Genomic DNA, 23,050 nt, shown 5'->3' with positions numbered 1-23,050 from the left:
AGACGCTTGTAAACTCACCCAAAGTTCACTGTATGGAAAAAATAACCAGCTGATGATGTTTAGCTGCAATGGAGATGGCAAGTTTCCTGCTTGAATACTACGATGACAGGGAAGTGGTGAATAAAGTTGTGAGTTGTGAGGATGTGATAGTAGTTTTTTAACCGGTAACCCACAAAAGGACAGTGGGAGGTGTATCTCCTTCAGAAATGCTGCTGGGAAAGGTCTGCCATTCAAAGGGAAATGGGGCAGTTCTCCCCCTTATCTATTTTGATTTTCCCCTGAGGAGTAAGTTGCTAGTTTGCCTACAAAGAAAGAGCAAGAGACCTCAAATCCTCCTAAACTCAGAGAAGAGCTGTGCCTTCCTCCAACTGCAGACAGTGTCCAGCTGTGGTAAGGGTGCAAAGGGCTTGGAAAAGGAGGCTCAAAGCACCAGGACAAGATAGTCATGGTGAAGGAAACACCCAAGGCATGACTACACCAGCCACCTGCAGCTGGAGAGATCAGCACTGGAGTTGGAGAGTACCTCCACTCCTGTTTAAGATTTGTCATGATATCCCAGGGCTGTTACCAAGTGTGCTGAGGAAATGAAGGGCCAGACCTCTTCTCTGAAATGCCAAAGGTTACCGCATGGGCACACAGCTCATGTTCCCACTCACCAGGCTGGCAGAGGGAGCACCTTATAGAATCACAGAACCACAGAATTGTGTGAGTTAGAAAGGACTCTCAAAGATTATTCCATGGGGAGGGACACCTTCCACAAGATGAGGTTACTCAAAGCCTCATCCAACCCAGCTTTGAACACTTCCAGAGACAGGGCATCCACAACTTCCTGGGCAACCTGGTTCCAGTGTCTCACCAAACTCATAGCAGAAAATTTCTTCCATGTCCAACGTAAATCGACTCTCCTTCAGTTTCAAATCATTGCCATTGGTCTATGGCTACAGGTAAAAAATCCTTCCCTATCTTTCTTATAACCCCTCTTTAGGTAGGTTTATAAATGGCTGCTTTTATTAAAGTGTCCCCAGAACCTTCTCTTCTCCGGGCTGAACAGCTCCAACTCTTTTGATGTTGGTAGGAGAGATTCTCCAGCCCTCTGGGCATCTTTGTTGCCTCCTCTGGATTCAATCCAGAAGATCGCTCTTCCGGGGTAGAGGTGTCGTGGTCACGGGCGACCCGCGCGGTACCAAGGAGGAACCCGGTACTGTCCCCTGCGGCCAGGGGCAGGTGCGGGGGCGGTGACAGGGGCAGGGGGAGATGAGATGCGGGGCAGGGGAAGATGCGGGGCCCGGGGCAGGGGCAGATGCGGGGGCAAACGCGGGGTCACGGATCCGCCACCACTGCCCCCTCCCGGCCGGGCAGGGCCGCGGGGCGGGGCCGGGGCCGGGGCGGGCCGCTCCTCTGCCCGCCCTCAGTGGCGGCGGCGGCGGCGTTCGGCCTCTTTGTGCCGCCTGCCCCAGCACCCCTGCTCTCCGCCTCGCCTCTCCCCGACCTGCTTCGCTGGGCTCCGGCCGCCGCCGCTGTCGCTGAGGGGATCGGCGGGTCAGCCCGCCCTCGCCCTGCTGCGGGGCTTCCCCGCCTCCCTCCCCGCCCCGCCGCCGCTCTACCCCGCCTCGTCCCTCTGCCCCCGGTGCGGGCTACTCGCGGCCGCCTCCCCCGGCCGCTGCGAGCCCGCCGTGCGCGCTGCCGCCCGGAGCTCCCTCCCCGCCGTCGGGGATGGCGCGGCTGGCAGCGCCCGTGCGCGCCTGAGGCGGAGGGGCGAGCCCGCCGCCGCCGCGGGAGGAGGAGGAACAGGAGGAGGAGGAGGAGGAGAGATGAAGCGCTTCCACCCTGGGGTCGCGCTGCTGCTCTCGCTGCTGTGGGAGGTGAGGTGGGCCGAGAGGGGAGCGCTGCCCTGCCCTGCCCAGCGGCGCCTACGGCAGCCCCGGGTTCACCCGCGGGGTTCCGCCCTCGGTCGCGACCTGGAGCTGCGCGGCTGGCGAGGGGAGCTGCAGCCCGCACCGGCCGGGGTGATTTATTTCGGGGTTAATGTCTTTGCCTATGGGCTCGGCTCCACAGGCGGTGCGCGGTCAGGGGTGCGGGGAGCTGCCGACCGGGCCGGGCTGGACTGGGCGAGACGAGACCCGGCGCGGCTGCGGGCGCGGTGCTCACGGGCGGTCGCGGCGGCCGGGCTCGCCGGGGGTCCGGGGTCTCGCTGCTGGAGCACAGCAGGATTATCCACGGTGTGATGGAGCAGAGTAACACGGGACCCGTACGCAGGGGCACGAGCTTCTGGGAGCTGCCCATTCCCAGCACACTAGCAGACTGTCCAGGGGACACAAAGCCTGTCAGGAAGGGTTAGACGGAAGGCTCATCTCTTATTTTCGTTATCCTCTTATTTTCATTTCCTGGGCAAAGTGTCCATTGCGAGGTCGGTGCGGCGGCATCAGCTCACGGGGAGCCGTGGCGGCACCGTGCAGCGTGGTTAAACTTCTGGGAAAACCTGGATAGCGTAGCTTTCGTACTTAAAACAACCAAACAAACAGTGAATTAGGAGCTTTCATTAATTGGAGGGGGGATTTGTGCCACGCAGTTCTAGAATCATGTTTGGGTAGGAAGACGCCTTAAAGATCGCCTAGTTTAAACCTCCCTTCGGGGGGCTGGGGTGACACTGGATCGGGGTTGGGAAAGCAGCTCTTTATTCCAGCGGGCGGATGGGCAGATGTTTTGTGGGGCGAGCTGTGTGTTGGTGTGTGGTTTGCCCTCGGGGCTGGGGGCGGGCAGGGGACAGCAGTGTCCCCCGGGACAGAGCCGTGCTGCCGTGTGCCCTGTGCCGCTCCGTGCGGGGTCACCGCCGGCACCGCGCCGGGCTGGCTTCGGGAACGCCCATGGGCTTCTCTTAGGCGCATCTCCACGCTCTTAAAGCCCACAGGCAACGTAGCTGAAAGTGTCAGAGAGGTGAAAGAGCTGTGCTGCCTCTGTGATAGAGCAGTTTAGTCAGGAAATGAATTTATTTATTTTTTTTTAAAACGGCATACCACCAAACCCATACATGGAAACCGGAGCGCTGTCTGTGTAGTTACTGCTTTTGGTAATGGATGTAATTCATGCAAATGATGTTTACTACATGTTTATGCCACCTACGTAGATGAATGGTTTCTGGTGTGTTGCCCAGTGTGCCATCCAGCATCATGCCATTAAAACACTCAGGCCAAAATCATCGCTTAATGTAAATAAGTGTAACTCTTTACAGGTTAATTGATTTGCATCTCTTTTCCCCGGCTCTAAACCTGGCCTTGGTTCTAGCCCTCAACTGCTCTTGACTCCACAGCAGCTCTTCAGAAAGCAGGAATAGCAGAATGTCGATTAAATGAAACAAACACCACCATTTCCCTGAGGGATTGTTCATCTGAGACGCTGAAAGGTTTCGCCCCTCCAGGATCTCTTTGATTAGATGTGTCTGCTCTCCTAACGTGTATTCTGCTGAAAAAGATCATTCGTGCCTGAAAAAAGTAATTTACATAAATCCTCATTGGATCTAGCCAGTGGTGCTGTTATTTAAGCTTTTCTACTGGTTTTAATTGTGGGGTTCCCCCCCACCCCCTTTTCCTTTAATCTTGAATGCTTGTTTTGCCATCTGGTTTTGTGGATTTTTTTTTTCTGTCTTGGAAGCTCTTAGGTTGCCTATTAAAATGAGATGGCTTTGTAAATAAGGCTGTATTCTACATGCCCAGAAACAGAATGCTGGGTGTTTAAATAACTTAATTGGAGACATCTGGTTGTTTTGAAGGTTTTTGGTGCATGAAACTTTCGCTGTCTTCTGCACAAAGTTCTGTGCTGGTTATTATCTGAAATAACAGTGTTGTAATTGTTTTAAATCTGTTTGCAGCTTCAACATGGTCTTAGTTATTATTGGACAGAGCATGAGCTGAGAAGTGTGGTTTTCATTCATCATTTTGCAAAAGGCTCTGACTATTACCCAGGTGCTGTGGGGAGGAACTCATTTAGTCTGTCAGAGCACTGTGCAGTAGTTTACTGGTTCTAGCTGGGTTTTCCTTGGGTAGATTACCCAAAATACTTGTTGTAAAATGTTTGTGTATTGCAAAACCACTATTTCTGGTTATGTTGGTGAAAGGAATGAACTCCTTCACAGTTAAGTATACACCAGGTTCATGGTGGGTGTGAGTTTGAATGTGGGCAGTGTGTGTGTTGGTGGCTTTCAGGCTGGAGCCTCGTCAGTAGCTGCTGTGGCAGTCTCCCACGAGCAGGTGAGGGTTTGCTGTTCCTCATGTAGAGGCAGAAGATGCAGAAGAGAGGCTTGAGGGACCAGGGGAAGGAGCTTCCATGTGCTGGTGGCTGGTTTCATGAAGGTGACTAAAGGCATCACCACCAAAGCAGGATTTACACATAAGAAATTGCTGTCTCTTGGTGCTGAAATGCCTCTCCTTGTTCTAGACAAGCTTGAGATGTGCTAATTACAGAAACGCACCCAGAGCACTGTGATGGTGGGAGAGGGGAGTTAATTTTGAGTTTCCTTTTGTGACGAGGGTTTTTTCACTGCAAACACCAAGACCTTGGTGGAAGAAAAATCTCCAACCCCAGGACCCAGAAAGCTCTTCTCTGGGAAGACATTATTAGGGGAGAAAAGCTAAAGATGTCATGTGTTTTGCTCATGACTTAATTGCAGTTGAACAGTTCAGCAAGTAAGCTAAAATGAGGTGGACAATTTGACAGGTAATTTTGGTTCTCCTAGGAAGAAATGAAGACTGTTGAATCGTTATCTGTCTTTTTCAAATTTGGCTACTTGGAGCTAGCAGTGTGTCATTAACTGCAGTTGCTTGAAATGCCCCTTTTTCACCAGGAGCCTGGATGACTGGGATACCCACAGTGCTGGGCTGTGTGATTTCTGCACTCACAAATAACCACTAGTCTTGCTTGCTAGCTTGGCTTGTGGTTCTGACAACAGGACTGTCTTTTGTCTCAGTTGGCTCTCAGTTTTGTAAAAAGATTTGAAGAGATCCTTGAAGTGATGACAGTTTGGAGCATGTATATCAAGATTTTCTGCTTCTCTTTTATCAGTGATCCCAAGGGCTTTGGTTGTCTGAGCTTAAATGTGACTTTAATGAATAGTGATATCTTTGGAAAGGGGAAAAAATAAAACTAAACAGGCAGTCCCCCCACCCCCTGATGAAGCAAGCTTATTTTCAGCCTGAATGTAGGCACCAGTGTCTCTGTGGGGCTTACTTCTCAGACTGAGTGCTTGCTTTCCCTCTCAGAAGCTGCAGAAGTGCTGGATGGAGGAGAGCTCAGTAGCTGAAGCTCAGCCCAAGGATGGGGAAGCTGAACAGAGCTGTTGCAGGCTGACAGAGGACCCTGCCTGTGCTGCAGTGGTAATAATGGTGCTTCATTGTTGCTGCTGCAGAGAAGCTTGGGGCAGCCTCAACTTTCAAAACTGTCAAGTAATTTTAGATGCCTAAACCTCTGATTGGCCACTATATTGTATCTGGGAGAATCTAATGATCAGTAGAGTCCTCTTGTTAATTTGTCAGATGGAAGATACTAGGCAAGAGTCAAGTGCCTTTTTAAAAAAGAACAAGAAAATGGACATGTCATAGGATCTGCAAATTTGTTATCTTGAAAGAAAATTCAAATACTCCCGACAGTCTGTCATACAAGATTTGTTTAAGTAAAAGCAAAGTTGGCTGGTGCTCCTCAGTTGGTTCACTGCTGGGTTGAGCTTTTTAGTATTATTTTTGTAAGTGGGCTTCAACAGGAGAGATTTTATCAATTTAGAGAAACCAAAAATTTCTGTCCTTCTTGAAGAGGTTTGTTTCTAGTTTTAGTTTGATTGTTTGTGTTTGGTTTTTTTTTTTGTTTTTGTTTGGGTTTTGTTTTTTTAATCTTTGTAGGAACAAGAACGTTAAGATGAGGAAAGCCACCAGTCTTAAAGAAAAAGCCTACACATTTTAATCATGGTAGGCACAGGTGGAGTTCAAGAATTTGTGAGGATTATGGGGATCACTACATCCTCCCTTCCTCCCTGTTTCAGTTATTTTTTTCTATCCATTAGTGGTTAGGTTTTCCTTTATAAAAAGGACTGTAAGAGTGTATGTACCCTTGAAAGTACAAATGTGCATGCACACCAGTGTTGCTGTCTCTGAGCTGTCCCTCTCTGTGGAGTACTGTGGATACTGCCCTGTTGATATTTTAACTCATGTTCTTTCAGTGATGTCACTGTCATGTTTTCTGAAAAATCCCTTCACCAGGATTTCTTCTCCTGGGAAGCTGGGAAGCCTCAGAGAGAAATGAAAACAATAATTATCTGGTTGCTTCTCCTGTGTTTGCTGCTTTGGAATGTGGTCTGGAAGATGTTTACCACCTGGTCATTGTTGATTGGTTTCATGTGAATTGTTTTAACTTAATGACCAATCATGTCCAGCTGTGTTGGCACTCTGGAAGCAGTCATGAGTTTTCATTATTATTCTTGTTAACCCTTCTGTGAGATCCTATCTGTATTCTTTAGTATAGTTTTAGTATACCATTTCTTTAATATAATTATAGTATCATAAAATAATAAATTAGCCTTCTAAGAACGTGGAGTCAGATTCATCAATTCCTCCTTTGTCCTAGGGACCCCAGCAGATACCACACCGTGGGGGCTGGGGGGAATAAGGGGAAAAATCTATCCCAAAAATTCTGCTACAGTTGTTAGTGTAGATGTGGCCACTAACCCTCTCCTCCTTTTTGGTTTTGGTTACATAACGGATTTAACAGCTTAAACAATTTCTTGTGGGTTTTTTTTACTTACCCTCCTGCAGCTGGTTGCAAAGCAGCTAGTGCATTGCAGAGTGAAGGCAGGAAAGAGCTTTCTTAGGATTTATAGCTGGGAGATCCAAGTGGTGCTGGCAAGCCTCTGCTGCCTCTTGACAGCAGCGAGATGGGCTGTGATTTCCAGGCGGCAGGACTGAGCTCACACACTTTTCTCACTTTGCTCCTGCTCAGGAGGAGACAGATTCGTGTTGGTGGTGGGTAGGGAATGGGTGGCTGACTGCCATTTGCATCCTCTAAGAGTAGCTGCAAATGGGTTTTTTTGGGCTTGGTTGGTGTGGGGTTTTTTTGTTTAAATTAGAAGAAGTGTCTGTAAAATCTGTTTATATTTTCTTACGGCAGTCGAAAATACTTAGCACTTTCCGTTGTGCTTTCTTCATAAAAGGGAAGTTGTCTGACTCTTTTTCCTCTTGCTATTTTCCACTCAGCTAATGCAGGTAGCTGGAAGGTTAAACTTGGCCAAAGCAAGCCCTTAGACTTCAGGTGCTCTTTGAAAATGGATTTAACTAAAATCAGTAAAAATAGGGGTCAGTTGAAACTCTTTGGTTTAATATAAATTCATTTTGGTTTTCTCCAGTAAGAAGAGGCTTAGAAAAACTGCAGTGAGTATGCCCATATAGAGGCTTGCTCTGGTCATCAGTGTACGCTGAATTACAGGCAGAAAGAGATTAATGCTTAAGCTTATGCTGCAGAATTTAAAAGAAATAATTTAAAAAGTATTTATAAATGTATCTTACGGGGGCAAGGTGGCTACAAATTTACTTCAAATTTGTTGTGATATGAAAAGTAAAATCCATATGAAAAACCACTACATAAAGCTAGCATATTTTACTTTTTTTGTCTAATTTTTGACAGCACTGTGTTGCTTTGTATGCTCAGCAATGCAGCTGAGTTTGTTTTGCTGAAGGTTTTGTTGAAATCCTGTTAGAGTTTGTTATGGCAAATATAAACTCTCTTTGGACTAGCAAGAGGCAAAGCCTTTCTAAAAGCTTTTTTTAAAATTTGCTTGAATGGTGTTTTTTGGGAAATGAATCTTAGGTCTGTCTGAAGTCTGGGGACACAGCCTGCGATCTTGGGCATTAAATAGTGTGTAAAGATAAGAAAGCTAAGGTCTTAAATGGTGGATATTATCACTTTCCTGATACCAGAACAGTAAGATATGAGATGAAATGCTGTGCCTGATATTTCAGAAGGTCACAAGAGGACAATCTGGGTTTTTTGAATGTTTTTTTCCTTTTTGAGAACAATATATCTTGACAGGTTTCTCACATATTAAATGGAAGAGTTATCACTGCTGAGTTAAAAATGTCTTTCTTCAGAAGTGTGTCTTCAGCTTCATGCTAAATGGGTGTTAGCTACACCTGTGTTTTAAATAGCTCGACTAAAAATCTCTTCCTTCTTTCTCAATGACTCAGCTTTCAGTCTGGTAAATTTTTTAAAGGACAGGAACTAGCAAGAAGTGGTTTCTCATCTGTATCTCATGCAGTGGAGGTGTGGGTTTTTGCTGGTGGTCTCTAATCCCTGCCTTTGGCAGCTCCTGCAGCTCTAGTGACCCTGGGACCACTAAAGGATCATATCAGCCCACTGATGCTGTGAATGACTAAGCCACAAAAAAGGGTCTGGAGGAGAAAAGTGAGAGGGAATCGTTTTCCATTGGCTCAGCAGAGGTTTGTGCCTTGGTACAGCATCATGGGACTTGCTGCAAGGGAGGAGACAGAATGTATGGCTTGGAGCAGGACTGCTCATTTCGGTAGCACACTTCTTGTTTCCGTACATTAGGCATCTCCTAATGGGAACCATAAAATCCTTTTGGTTGGAAAAGACCTTTAAGGTCATTGAGTCCAATGGTAAACTTAACACAGCCACATCCACTGATAAACTGTCCCTAGATGATGCTGCGTTGGTACTGGAGTGGAAGGCAATCATGGAAACCTTTTCTGTGCTCTGCTAGAAGGGAAAACTAGCAGAGTGTGATTTTTTTTTTTTTTATCTTTGTCTGAAAGATGCCATTAGATACTATTCTGGAAAAATTAGTCTTATCATTTTCCCAAATCACCTGCCACATGTCTCTTAGAGCAGAAGTGCACAACCAGGAGCTGATGGCCTCCCCAATCTTTTCCCTCTGTGAGCCAGGAGAGGGTCATGGATGGACACTGTACTTCTGGGGAAGGTCCAGCATCAGTTGGAACATGGGAAGGACTGTTGTCCTCAAGTCCAGCCAAGGGTAACTACAAACACAGCATTCCTCTCTCATTTGGAGGTCTAAAAAACACCCCAAACCCTTGGCCTTTCATTGAAAGTGACTGTGAAGTGATCTGGGCCTTAGTTTCCAAGTTCAGAGGAAGTTTCCAGAGGAGTGGAAGGTGGCCATTTGTGAAGGGTGATGAAGCAGAGTGATGGGAGCGTACCTAGACTCCAGTCCTGGCTGCACATGAGCCCTCTGGAAGCAGCTCACTGTTTCCAGCTGAAGTAGGAAAGATGCTGTGCCAGCTGGCCTGGTCTCCCACCTCTGACATTGATAGGCATCAGGCAACTAAAGAGCTGGCAATAGTTTTGGGGATGGATCCTTCCTTCCAAGGTCTTGCTGCTGGAATAAGATGTGAGGGCTACGGACTCCAGGAATGAAGCCAATACCTCTAAAGATTTGTCCTTCTAAGGTAATTACATTTTATGTTTTCTGATGCCTTTCTAGTTACATGCACTCCAGTCTGGATCTTCCCTGGGAGTATGAAGAAGTGGAGAACCCTGAAATGAAATTAGTATGAGAGGAATGTGAGCATGTCGGGAAGGTGGCAGGGATCCCACAAATAGCAGGCTGAAGGTGATGGGTAGCACGTGTTATTCTTGATGTGAGAGGAGCATTTTGTTGTGCATGTTCACCTTTTTGGGCCTCAGTCAGGGGCACTGGCACCCAAGGGAGCATGATGCTCTTGTAGGCCTACTCTGCTTAGCTTGGTGTTGCCAGCAGTGTGCTTAGAGTGACAGGCTTGTGCTGCTGTGGGGTTAAGAGCAGGTAGTGTGCCTGTGATCCAGAGGGTTTGGTTGGCAATAAATTAGGAGCTCTGTCAGGGAATATATACTAGCAAAGAAAAATAAAATCAATGAGTGTAGCAGCTAAGATAGGCTTCTTTTGAATTGCTGCAAACTTGGGGTGTTTTGGCTGGCACAGTTGTGTCTTGCTGCATGCATGTCTGATAGTTGTAGGTACACCAGCAAAATTCTTCAGTGTGTCCTGGTCAGAGTCAGTTTTTCTCCCTTTCTAGACAGGAGATCCTTGTCTAACTAGGTGTTTATAACCAGGTGTTTATACCTTGCTGGTTTTGGCCCAGTCCCTTCAGCATCAACACAAGAGGTTGATATCCAACTGTGCAGCACTGTTTAGACGTGGTGATACAGCAACAGACAGTGTAAGGGTCTGTGCCTGGGGAATTGCTCAGGTGTTGCTCAGTGTTTTGTTTCTCCCAATTTTGTTAAATCTCTTCACTAAAGTGGATAGAAAACCTGTTAACTTAGTGAATTCTTTTCTGATTTCTTCATTATATCTGTAAATGTAAATTATATTTGTAAATGTGGTGTTTCTCAGTCTGGTTGGTGGGTGACTGTAAGTGCTTCAGCTTTTGATGCAAAAACCAGGCAAGGATGAGTCAAGAAAGTGTTTTCTTTCATTTCTGCTCCTTGGGGGGAAAAATACATTGCTCATTGCTACAGATAATTCTCTCAATACTGGTGTAAGTGAGATCCAGGAATTTGCTGGCCCTGTTACAGTGTGAGTTCCCAGTTCAGGGCCTTATTTCCCTGCTGCAATTGGAGCCAGGGGTTTAACCTATTGCAGGAAGGGTAATGGGTGTAAAAGTCCACCTTCAGTTGTTCAAATGCCATTGAGTTTGGCAGAATCTCAGTCCAAAAGAGAGGACACATGATCTCTGAACATGCTGCTTTCAGATGGTCAGACAATTGTCTAACCTAAAAAAAAAAGTGGAGGAGGATGGGTGTGTGGGAAGTTTTAAATCTACTTTTTTGAGGTCTGCTTTTCTTTTTCAGGCTGACATAAGATGGTACTATCTTGAGTGCTGTCTTGCCTATCCAAACATTTATCAGTAAAGATAAGCATGATTTTCAGTGTTTTGAGCAGCAGTGGTACAGAGGATGCTGGCTGATCCCAAATTAAGCCTACTGCCATGATGGGCTGTGGGGTTTTGCATCAGGGGCCCCAGTTCTGCTCTGATCTGCTTCTTGACTAAAGCAATTCACATCTCTTGGCTCTGATACAGAAATACTAATAGCATATGGGATTAGGTTTAAACTCTCCAGAACTGGGTCATCCTGCAGTTTGAGATAGCATAAGATAACGGTAGATGTTAGGCTGCTTCATTTTTATTTTTTTTTTCTGTAGCTGAAATGATAGCGGTCTCTGTTCCTGAACTTGTGTGCATGTGTCCCTGCATAAAGTATGTTACAGTGCTACTCTAAGGCTGCATGTGTTTCCCTGCATATTTCTTAGGATGACCTGTATTTCTAGGGAAGCTAGGGAGCAGGAGAGGCTTAAGTGCCTAATAATAGCGAGCTACTACCAGTTGCATAATGTTGAGGAAAACCTCAGGCAGTTTGGGGCTTTCGCGTAATGCCAGCACCATGCAACCAGCTGAACTTAGTGCTGAACTTGCAGCATGGTGATAGAGAAGTGTTTCAGAATCTGCAGGTGATCTGTAGATATTGGAGCTTCTGTTTTCTGAAATCCAGGTCTTAGATTTGTTTTTTCATGTGCTGTGGGTAATACTTCTGACTCTGACTCCTTAAAGCCCAGGGTTAATATTAGCAAGTTGGGTCTCACTATACCGTGTACGTGGCAATCATTTGAACAGGCATCTCAGTGTTCCTAAAAGGCATTGCATGGGATCCTGAAAATCTTGTAGGAGACACATTTGAATATGCCCAAAACCTGGCTGGTGAAACTTCCTGGCGTGGCTGTGCTGACCCACACTGCCAACTGTGTGTGCATGTATGCCTGTCCCAAGGCATCCTGTGGGAACACGTTTGGGTTGCAGCTTCACCTGGTTTTCCTTGTGGACAAAAACCGTGGGCACACCATGTGGCACAAAGCCAGGGGGATTTGGATTAAGCTTGTTTTAATTCTGTAGTAATCTTGACTTCCTATTTTTATTAAAGCCCTAATCCTGGGCTCCGTCCAAAGGCCATTAAAAGTCAATGGAGACATCCCACTTGCTTCCAGTGAGCGCTGGGACAGGCTGCCCGGAGGATTTGCTGTCTGAAGCAGCCTGAGGTGCAGGTGACCTTTGCTCTGTGCAGCTTGTGGAGCCCTGTGGGCAGGGATGGTGGTGTCTGCCCTGGGCTAAAGGCGCACACACTGGCAAGTTTTCTTGCCCTCGGTGTCACTCCTCTGAGCACCTGCAGTGTGCAGCGCTGTGCCCACCCACGGAGCTGCCGCTGTAGCTCTCCTTGGGGGAGCAGCAGCTGCTTCAGCCAGCCACGGCCACTGGCCACGTTGCGTAAGGAGAAAAGCATCGTAGTGATTATATAAAAGAGATTATGTAACTGGGTAATTTGGTAATCGCCTCTCTGGTGAACGCTAAGAATAGCTTGTGAATATGCATTTATTTCTGTGATAGCCATCCACAGCGATGGAGTGCTGGGAAAGGTGGGTGCTGGGCAGTGGCACAGGGGGAAACACTTGTGCCTGCTGTGTGTGTTTGCAGAGACTTTGCAGCTCTGTTGCTCCTGTGCGGCTGTGGTGAGACACAGCAGCTGCAGGTCCCCCTGCTCCACACTGTGGTGTGACCTGCTCCACAGGTGCAGTGAAGGTGCCCAACTGCTTTTGATAAGCCTGTGCCACCTGCCTGTGGCATCTGTACGAGACTGTGCAGTGCATAGGCAGAACAGATGATGGAAAAAGGAACACATGTTGCTTCTCCATGGATTGGGGCCATTTTTGCTTTCTCTTGCTTCCCAGAGCTGTCTGGTTTTCATGCTGAAGTTGCCAGTACCTCTTTCCCCCACCCAACCCTGAGAAGTGTCTGGGAGGTGCTGGACAATTTCCAGGATCGTGGTGAGGAGCAAGAAGGCTCACTGCCTGCTTTGAGACAACTGAGAAGAACATGTGTGCTTCAGCCCCGCTCTTACTTGCATCTCTGTTCATGGGTTTATTCCTTTCTTGCAGAAGGGAAGGTGACTCATAAAAAAAAAATTACCAGATGGTGCCAAAGCCAGCGAGAGCTCTCTGATGCTAATTGAAGTCAAGGGAGAAACTGTGAAGGAGATGGGTGCTGTTCCTTGTAGTCTCTTAGTCATGAGAAGGCTGTGCAGGGGTGAGCTTGGGATAGCTTGGGAGAAGGCAGGAAGCTGGCTGAAAGGCTGTGGCAGGGGATGAAGTGAGCAAAAGAAACTCTCTGAGCACCAGTGGTTCATTTGGGAACATCAGTCCTGGCTCCAAAAATGTTCTGTAGTTTTCAGATCAGCTTCTGGAGTCTGGGTGGCTGCTGCCTTTTTGTTGTGGGTTTGGGGTTATTTTGAAGTTTTCTTATGTGTGGTTTCAATTTGCCTTCCCATTCACTGTCCTGAAGGTAAAGTTTGCCACCTTCTCTCATTGCTACAGCTATGTCTTCTCTGCCTTGAATTGCTTTTTCAGCTCCTCATCTCTTGCTGCCTGAAGCTCAAGCTCTTTAACCTTACTTTCAAGCTGCCACATAATCTTCTCTCCACCTACGGCTCTGACCTGGTTTCTTCCTCCTCCTCCTCCCATCCTTGCTCTGGACTTCTGTTCCACCCTTCTTGGCTTAGGATGGCTTTCCTCTCTCTTTTCTGCGTTATTGATTTCATGATTTGCAATAGTTTCCAGTTCCCTGGCTGCTGCATTCCTCTTTTAATTTTTTTTTTCTGTGCTTTTGTTTTTTATTTCTTTTCTAGGCTTTCTTTAGTTCCATCTATGATTCAGCCCTGGCACAACCACTTCCCACGTGGGTTTTGCCTCTCCTGTCATTTCTTTACTTTTCCCTACTTGCAGAAGGAAAGGCTGTACCATGTGCCCTTAAAAGTGCCTTATAAATCTATTTCCCACATACTGCAGTTAGGTGTTGGATGCAGATTAAAAAAATTAAAATTCTTTTCCCTTGAAAGAAATACAGATTTCCATTCTGTCCCTTTTGCCTGAATATCTGTTTCCTAGCATGTTTTTTCTCATATTTGTATGTTAGGCTGGAGATTTGAGAGTTTAGTTTGCAGCTTCACCCCAGAATTCCCTTCCCAGAGTGGGTGATTCCTTGTTGCAGTTGGCTGTCTTGTACAGAACCCTTCTCCTTGGTGTTTATGCCTTCTCCTTTTAGTAGAGTATCAGCTCTGGAATATGCTGCTGCTGCTGTTGTCAGGACAAAAGTGTGTTAGGGGAATATTCTTAATAAACATATGGGTGTTGCTTAGTGTAGATGGAAAGCAGGCAGAGGAGACTGCATGTGCAGCACCCTGTGAACTGTAGAGGACAAGGGCAGGCACAGACCGTGGATAATATGAAATTATTTTGATGCCATGTACATTCTCAGATGCTTAATGGACTTAATTTTTCAGTCTCAAGTCACACATCTGGAAAAAGATGTGACTAGAGTTGAGAGGTTTTGTGCAAAAGCATGTAAGGATGTGTTAGAGCTGTTACAGGAGCTTTTGTAAAGTGAGAAGTGTTTAATTTGTAACTGTACAGATACATTAAGAATAATGCTATCTGGACTGATAGGCAAGTGTGAAGTAGTGAAAAGATAACACAGTACATGAATTTTGGTTTCCTTAACTTTTTAAAACCGGTGAAACTGAAATGGTATCACATTTGCATCAATTTTGATGAGAGGTATGTGTGTAAACTCCTGCCTAGGATCAAAGAAAACCATTAATTCTTAGTTTCATGAGGATAAGACAGTTCAAGGTGTGTAAGTATTGTATAAAAAGGTATGAAGGCAGTTTTTACATTTGGTGCAGAGACACCATACAAGATTTTGCTTTACTTTTGTCCGCTTTAGCAGTGTCACATGCAGCATGTGTACTCTGATTGACTTTAGTGTAATGTTACCCTCCTTGTTCTGGAACCCCCAGGTGCAGGTTTTCACCATGTGGGTTGTTGGTGTGTGACAGACACCCTGGGGTTCCTCTGGAGCATCCCAGTTGTACTGGGTGTGAAGGCAGAACTCTCACTGGTAGGAAGCAGCAGAACGGGCTCCATGTGTTGGAGTTTGAACTCCAATTCTAATTGATCATCTCTTCCCTTTGAAGAAAATTGGTTGTGAAGATAGTAAATTTCTTATGGACGCTTGAGTTCAGTTAAATAGCTTCAGTTAAAGATATTTCCAAAAGCAAGTCCAATGGAGGAAAAAAAATGAGCAGTGTCTGCAAATATCCCGCTGTCAGGAAGTGCCTGATGGAGACAAATTAATAACTTCTAAGAAGTTCCCCCTTGAAATGTTCCTGCAGCAAGCTTTTAAAAAGATCTAGAGAGGCTTGGAAGCAGGAACTCTTTGTAAAAGGTCTTTCCTTCAAGCAAGAACATTTTGACATGACATGAAGCAAGGTTATGAAGGGACAATTAGTACTGGGTTTCCTGATACTGCCTAGAGAAAGCTTGGCAGCCTTTTTCCTGTGGTAGGGATACACTTGGGAATACACTTGGAATCTCAGTGTCCGTATTTGCAAGTGTTATCTTGGCTTGCTGGTGACTCCCTGGACATCTCTCTGAAGGTGACTGCCTCCTCGTGTGTGAGGGTTATAAATACCCAGATCTTGAGGAAGGACTGAGGTCTGACTCTGAAGCCATCTGCAGGAGCAAATGGCTATTCCAAGGGAATTGATCTCATGTCTATGCCAGATGTGTCCAGATCTGACTCTCCCTCAGCCTGACAGGTGTTTTTGCACATTTGATGGCAGGGATGTACCACCTTTGTGCCTGTGGCACTGGTGTGCTGGTGACAGCTGGCAGGGCTGGCATCCTTCTGCCAGAGCTCCTGCCTGCTCTGCCTGCTCCTGCAGGGACAGAGGTGTTCACATTTGGATCCGTGTTCCTAGAACATGGGCTGGAGGTGGCAAAACTGCATCATGTGCCTGACTTTAATACCTGGCTCTTCAGCTGCTGAAAAAAATCACTGTTCTTTGCTCTGTCAGTGCTTTGTGTTGTTCTGGAGGAGAAATTCTTTCTTAATGATGTCCTATACTCATATATGTTCTGTATTCATGGTAACAGCTTCTCCAACTATCCATCTTCCAAATTAGATTAAATCTATTTGCTCATTTATGGTATTTCTTCATGCTTTATTCAAACACAAGTAATCAAATAAAGAACAATTCATGCTGTTATGCTTCAGAAGTCCTTGCCAATACTTAGATTTTTATGGGAAGACAGAATTTTGCAGTTGATTGTAATGGCAAAAAGTATGCTTGTTTGCCATCTCTCACAGAAGGATTTCATAGTACTTAAGCAATATTAAATTTGTCATGGCATGTTCCAGTAACATCCAGTCCAGATGTGTAGCCTTGTACAGATGAGTAAGTGGGCAGAAAGTATTGAAAATGTTGTGCAGGGTGTTTGTAGCAGAATTAGAAACTTAGGATTTCTCATTCCTGGTTTCCTAGCCCAGTTCAGTATAAGACAATTGGTTTGACTTTATAATAAAGACTTTGCAACAAGCCCTTCTTTTTCATGAAGTTATAAACATGGGAATTTTTTTGGAAGTTCCAAGCAAGGCATCTTGTCAATGGCATGAATCTCTACAGGCATGTGAGTGGTCTGGAGGAAAATTTCCTGGATTGGACTCTTCTCCATGAGGAATTAACAAATTGCAACCATTTTGTTTATTCAGTGTGTCCTGTTAGTAGTGAATCTGAGATCAATAGATAGCTCCAGATTCTTACCCTAAGTCTTTTGTTTTATGCATTTGCACATTTACCACTCAGCTGTACTTGTATTGGAATTGTCTTGCAGACTTAATGACTTTCTGATGATCTAATTAACCTCAGCCTGTTAGTGATGCCAGTATTTATTTGTGTAGAAAATGAATTAATGAAAGTGTCCACCTGCATCTCACCTCTTCGGATAGCTGACTAAATCTGTTTAACTTATTGTTGTCTTCATAGTGCTGCACGCTGAAATACCTCAGAAACTAAAGCTTGTGTGGGGTTCTTTGTTTTCACTTTTTTTTTTCTTTTAATCTGTTCATTGACAATGCAGTCCTAAAACACTCTAATATTTTACAAACTTGGGTCAATGCCACTGAGTAGATTAGGTTAAAATAGAAGTCAAAGCACATCAAAACAGTATCAAACTTCCAAAGGCTGTTTTTGTTTAAGCGCTTCCAAAACCTAGGGGATTGAAAGTCCGGGTTTACAATGTGTGATGAGAGTGGAACTTCTCAGAGAAGCTTGGCATTCACCCAGGGTGTGGGAGGCCAGTTTTGTCTCCTTTGTGTCCTCTGGATGAGTCCTTGAAAGAGTTCCTAGTCTAGATGGGGTGTACTAGAATTGCTATATGTCAGTTGTTGACATTATCTCTATTTTCCACTTAAAAAGGAAATATGTGCTAAGCTAGGTGGGAAGCTTCACAATTGCTCAGTGGTTTAGACACTCTTTGAAGAGAGAGGGCTGTGTTTGCAGCATTTATTCTGATTACACCCCTTCAGGGACTGAACATAGAAACTGGAAGACAGAAAAGGGTGAGACATTAGGTCTGTTGGTTGCAGTAACACAGAGTGGTGTTGTCTTGGGGAGTGTTTACATGGGGAATTTGAGGCATCTGCTTGTGTGTGTTGGAGAAAGAGATAATTCTGTCCTTGCTGCTTTTTACACAGTATCCCAAAAATTTTGCTGCTGTCTCTTGATAGAGATAGGATGCTGGTGAAAATAGGTCTTTGTACCTATATTTATGCATTTCATGCAAATGCATAGAGTGCATAAATATATGCGCTCTGTTTCAGTGTTGAAAAGAAACGCTGCCAGCACAAAAGTTTGAGGTTCTGTCTCCTCCAATTGCCTGAAGTTCAATTTTGTTCACTTCCAGGAGAGCAAGAGAGGCTTGAGTCCTTATAGGTGGGAGATTAGAAAACAGACTTGTATATGCTGGCAGAACACATTAGCTGGGCTGGGTGGATCTGGACTGCAATTGCTACTGCACCCTTCCCCTTCTACCTCTCTGTTCTGCACACCTGTCCTTTTGGACACCTAACTGATGCAAAAAAACCCAAAGGAACATTTTTTTTTGTTTGTTTTTGCTTTAGGAATGCAAGAAGCACAGTGTCAGGACCTGAAAAATACAATTATATGGCCAGCCCCCAAATATGAGAGAGTTCTCCAAAGATTTCTCTAGAAGTTTCATATCAAGCTGGCACTATCTGGAGTTTACCTGCTGCTACATACGTAATTCATATGATGACATAAAATATTTGTTTAATAAACAGCTCATAAAAATCTGTCTTCTCTCCTTTTTGTATTGAGAGCATCTCATGGCAATGTCCTGAATGTTGCACACCCAGGCAAGGACTGTGGCAGTACTGGAGAGATATATTACAAATATTCACCATTCCTCTCCAGTAGCTAGGGAGATGGGCAGGTGGTACAATGGAGAATACAGAGAGGGCAATGCCTGGTAAAGCTTTTCCAGCCTTACAGACTGTTCTAAAACAGAGCCACACAATATTTAGGCTAAGAGTTTTGGTTCTCAGTAGCAGTACAGCTGCTTCCTGTCTGATAGGGACTAGGTCAGGGAATTCATGCTGGGGCTGGTTTTGCTGCTGTCCTTTTCCTTTAGTGAACATCTTAAAGCAGTCTTAGATACTTATTTCAAATTTTATTTATGTGAACTGATGAAATGTCCATGGAACTGGATGTGTGCTACATTAAGTGGTGAGTTTATACATTCCTAAGTCTGTCTTGGGTCTTCTGCTCTAATTGGTTTTATTTGCTTGGTTTTTTTCCCCTGAATATTTTTAAATAATCCAATGATTTATAATTTTTTCTGCATAGTCCAGTTTTCCAATTTTGTATTTCTGTGGCTGGTGACAGGGCTGATAAATCAGGATTGATTTAACACCTGCCTCCTCTTTTGGCAAGAGAGACCATCCAAGTGATCTGTGCAGTGAAACCAAAAGAAAAAAGGTGAAGAGTTTTCAAATAAAAGCATGCATATCAGCAGCATCAGTCCTGCAGTTCCTTCTACCAATGTGTGGAATTGGCACTCCGGGTTTCTTGTTGCACACTGTAGATTTAAGCTTGGAGGAAACCCTGCATCTTGAGCCTCTGATCACAATTTTATGTGCATAAATAGTGCTGGATTTTACAGTGTCCCACAAGAATTCTCTGTTCTGCTACCAGGCAGTCTCAAAACAAGCTGCCTACATGTGTGCCTTGCAAATAAGCCTCAAACCTGACCTGGAGGGAATACATCTGTGGGTGGATGCACAGCCCAAGCTCCCCACCTCCTCAGAGCTCTGCCCCACAGATAAGGCTGTTGGCAAAGTTGATTATGAATCCTGGTGATGAGGATGACTTTCTGTTTGATGCAGAAGAACCCAGTTTTAACTGTTGTTAGAAAAAAAACCCTTACTTCTTTAGAGCTTGTCTTATGTTAAAAATACTCAGTTTCCTCATTCGTGACTTTGTGTATTTGAAGATATTTTTCCATCCAGTGTGTTTTTGTGATCTGCTTTACTCTGTAGGATGCAGTTTAAAAATATGGCCTGGTGGCTAAAGGCAGTGTCACTTAGGAAAGTGGGGTTCTGCTGTTGGATCTGCTGACAGGCATGGGCATGTTTCTTTGTGTTTTTTGTCCCATATTCTTCTTTTAGTTTAGGGAATTATAACTTCTATTCATAGCTAGTCTTGGAAGCTGTGGAGTAAAGCCATGGATTAAAAGCCATAGGAAAGAGATAGGTTTCAGTAGATTGAATTGAGCAGATCCTACTGTTCACAGAGATGAGGAAGAGAGATCCCTGGTATCCTTTTACTGAGTACTAAGGGTCATGACCAAGTACCACAAAATTATCTCTTGCCATGTAATATGTTGTTTCTCACATCAAGCAATGCTCTCTCTGACTGTGGGCTGGGGGCCCTCTTTCACTCTGTCGTGTTTCACAGTCAGGAGGGTTTTTTTAGCTAGTGAACTTAAGGCCTTTATTAAAACCTTGTTTTTAAAAAAGTGAAAAAGGTCTGGGTATCAGTTTCACTCTCTATTGAGAAAGATTAACTTCTGGGATTCTTTTTTCTGCTTTGTTTAATGGCCTTGATCGTATCTACATTCCTCATGGCCTGAAAAGCCTTGGGCAGTGCTTGACTTGTGATACAGTTGGCATTGTATCTTAGGGAGCCACAGACATTGCCGTTGTGTAGGGTTAAACTTTCATCCATTATTTGCCAGAGCTGGGCTATCCTGTTCCTCCTGCACCTTGATTCTGGAACCTGGGTACACAATTTTGCAATGAGTAAGTAAGTTCTATTTAAATCCGTGCAGTTTTGATCTGAGATTTGTCTTCAAATGAATTGTAACTCCAAGCAAAGTTACCTAGAAATGTTATCACAATGTTATCTAGAAATTATGGATTCACCATGGTTCTCCAGATGTTTGCCTAAGTTTGTCAGAAAATGTTATAAAGGAGAAATATCTTCCAGCAGTTTTTATTTGTCTAAAAGCACAAAAAGTGTTTTGTGTTTCATGCCGTGGTTCAGCCCTAGCTGGCAGCTAAACACCACCCGCTACTTGCTCACCCTCTCCTGGTGGGATGGGGAAGAGAATCAGAAAGGTCAAAGCTGGTAAACTCCTGGTTGGAATAAAGACAGCTTTGTGGGGAAAGCAAAGTGAGGAATTTATTCACTGCTTCCCCTGGACAGGCAGGTGTTTAGCCATTCCCAGGCTCCATCACACATAACAGTTACTTGGGAAGACAAATGCCGTCACTCTGAATTTCTTCCCTTCATCCTTCTTCCCACACCTGATATTCTGAGCATGACACAATATAGTATGGAATGTGCCTTTGGTCACTTGAAGACACTTGTTCTGGCTCTGTCCTCTCCCAGCTTCCTGTGCATCCCCAGTGTGCTCCCTGCTGAGGCATAGTGAGGCACAGAAAAGGCCTTGGCTCCATGCAAGCACTGCTCGGCAGTAACTGAAATATTCCTGTGTTATCAACAGTGTTTTCAGCCCAAATCCCAAACATAGCTCCATAGTAGCTACTGTGACTCAAATAACAGTACCCCAGCCAAAACCAGCACATTCTGTACTGCTGATTCCATCCCATTTACATCATGCTTAGGTCCCACACTATCCAATACATCCTCATTAACCCCCACCACCCTTCCTTCACATCATTTGGTATAATATGTAGGTATCATTCCCTTAGTCAGTGAACTTTGGGTTCATTTAGTCCATGGCTAAGGGGTTCCATCTCTTATAGGGAGCACTCAGGACAGGAGAGATGGTGTGGAGTTACTTGCATGGAATTACTGGGCACCACAACCAGCTCAGGTCACTGCTGCATTTGCACTGTTCCTTGTAAGGTTTGCCCTCTATTGGTTCTGGGGGTTTCTGCTGTTGTAATTCCCATAACATAATTCTGGTCCCTTTGGGCCAGATCTTGGGTTTAATAGTGCAGTGAACTTGACCCTGCTACAGCTTGGATTTATCCACAAACTGCAATTCCTTAGGGTTGTACTTGCTCCAGGTGGAGCCTAATCTATGTGCCAGGGTGTGCCTGCTGTGGCATGCACATGGGCAGAGTTGCTTTGAGCTGTGCCTGTTCCAGCATGGCCTTTTATCCATTGGCCACAATCCCTGTGGAGGTACACCTGCTGCAGCCCAGACATAAGCACAGCTCAGTACCTACTCTGGCATGGGCTTATCTGTAACCACAGGTGCTCTGGGGAGTTCTGCTCTGGTGTGGACTCATCCGCAGGTGACAATCCCTTTGACTGGGGTCACACTGGAATTCCAGCCTGTCCAGCACAGCAGCGATGCTCTGGTCATCTGCCAGCCCAGGGCATGGCCACAGCTGTTATCAGGATGTTCCAGGCACAGCAGGGTGAGATGATAAGAGCACAGCAGTACAGGAAGCAGTGAGAGCAAGGGGCAGCCAGTAATGAGCACCAGACCCTGGCATACAGTAAGGCAAGCAAGCCATGCAGGCACAGGGGCCTGCTGATAAATGGCCAAACAGCAATAATTTTATCTAGAATTCCATCTAGCCCCTTTCAGTCTAACCTGTTGCTATCTCCAAATGTTCAAACCCCAGGCTGCCAACCAAAACTGGCTGTGGTTTAACTCCAGCCAGCAGCAAGGCACCACACAGTCTCTTCCTCGCTCTCACCCAGCAGAATGGGGAAGGGAATCAGTGGTAGGAGTCAGAAAAAAGCATGGGTTGAGCTGTTGAACCAAAGGTTGTGCACACAGAACAAAATGAGGAGTACATGCACAGCTTCCTGTGGGCTGGCAGGTGTTCAGCCATCCCCAGGAAGTCAGGGCTCCATCACACAGAATGTTTACGTGGGGAGATAACAGTCATCACTCTGAACACCCCCCTCTCCTTCTTCCCCCAGCTTTGTATGCTCATCATGACTCCGTATGACATGGAATATCCCTTTAGACAGTCCTGACTGTATCTTCCCAACTTTTTGTGCACTCCCAGCCTTCTTCACTGGTACAAGAAGCAGAAAAGGCCTTTTGAGGCAGTGTAAGCACAGTTCAGCAATAACTAAAACATCCCTATGGTATCAACACTGTTTCCAACACAAATCCAAACTAGCTACTGTGAAGAAAATTAACTCTACCGCATCCAAACTCAGCACATTTTTTGATGATGCTTTCAGGAAAAGCACCCTCAGTAAACTACCATCCAGACCCATCCATGTGTTATGTTGCTCTTTGGGAGGTGTTGGTCAAAATGGAGCACCTTTCTGAATCCTCATCCAGCCAGCTCTAAGGCCATAAAGTTCAGTGGGACATTTGCAGGGGTGAGAGGAGATGCTCTTCCTACTTGTCGTGGTTTTGTGTTTGATTGCATGGTCTGTGTCTTGCAGGCATATGATGATCTTAGTGGTTGTTTATGGTTTTATAAATCTGCAGAATCATGGGGTTTGCATTCTTTGGCTGCAGCTATACAGAGGAAGTCTGAATATTTAATGGAGTATTGAATACTGCATAACTTTTCCATGTATGAACTTGCAGAAGGTGTTTTGATGGATTGATTGGTTTGCTTCTTAAACTCTGTAGGGTCAGAGATCA

The 23,050-nt window shown here is 45.3% G+C and overlaps 1 protein-coding gene across 1 annotated transcript in view; it reads left to right on the top strand.

The window, feature by feature from the left end:
* Positions 1–1,416: 1,416 nt before the first annotated feature.
* The window catches only part of VOPP1 (VOPP1 WW domain binding protein), a 62,365-nt gene continuing 40,731 nt past the window's right edge, over positions 1,417–23,050 (top strand). Inside the window, exon 1 of the mRNA XM_064703387.1 lies at positions 1,417–1,862. Coding sequence (XP_064559457.1) covers positions 1,812–1,862 — 51 coding nt within the window. The 5' untranslated portion in view covers positions 1,417–1,811. The remainder of the gene's footprint in view (positions 1,863–23,050) is intronic.

The sequence above is a fragment of the Zonotrichia leucophrys genome, chromosome 2 (genome assembly GCF_028769735.1).
Source record: "Zonotrichia leucophrys gambelii isolate GWCS_2022_RI chromosome 2, RI_Zleu_2.0, whole genome shotgun sequence".
Taxonomy (NCBI): domain Eukaryota; kingdom Metazoa; phylum Chordata; class Aves; order Passeriformes; family Passerellidae; genus Zonotrichia; species Zonotrichia leucophrys.
The sequence above is the reverse complement of the archived record's forward strand: the minus strand, read 5'-3'. Positions and strand labels throughout refer to the sequence as shown.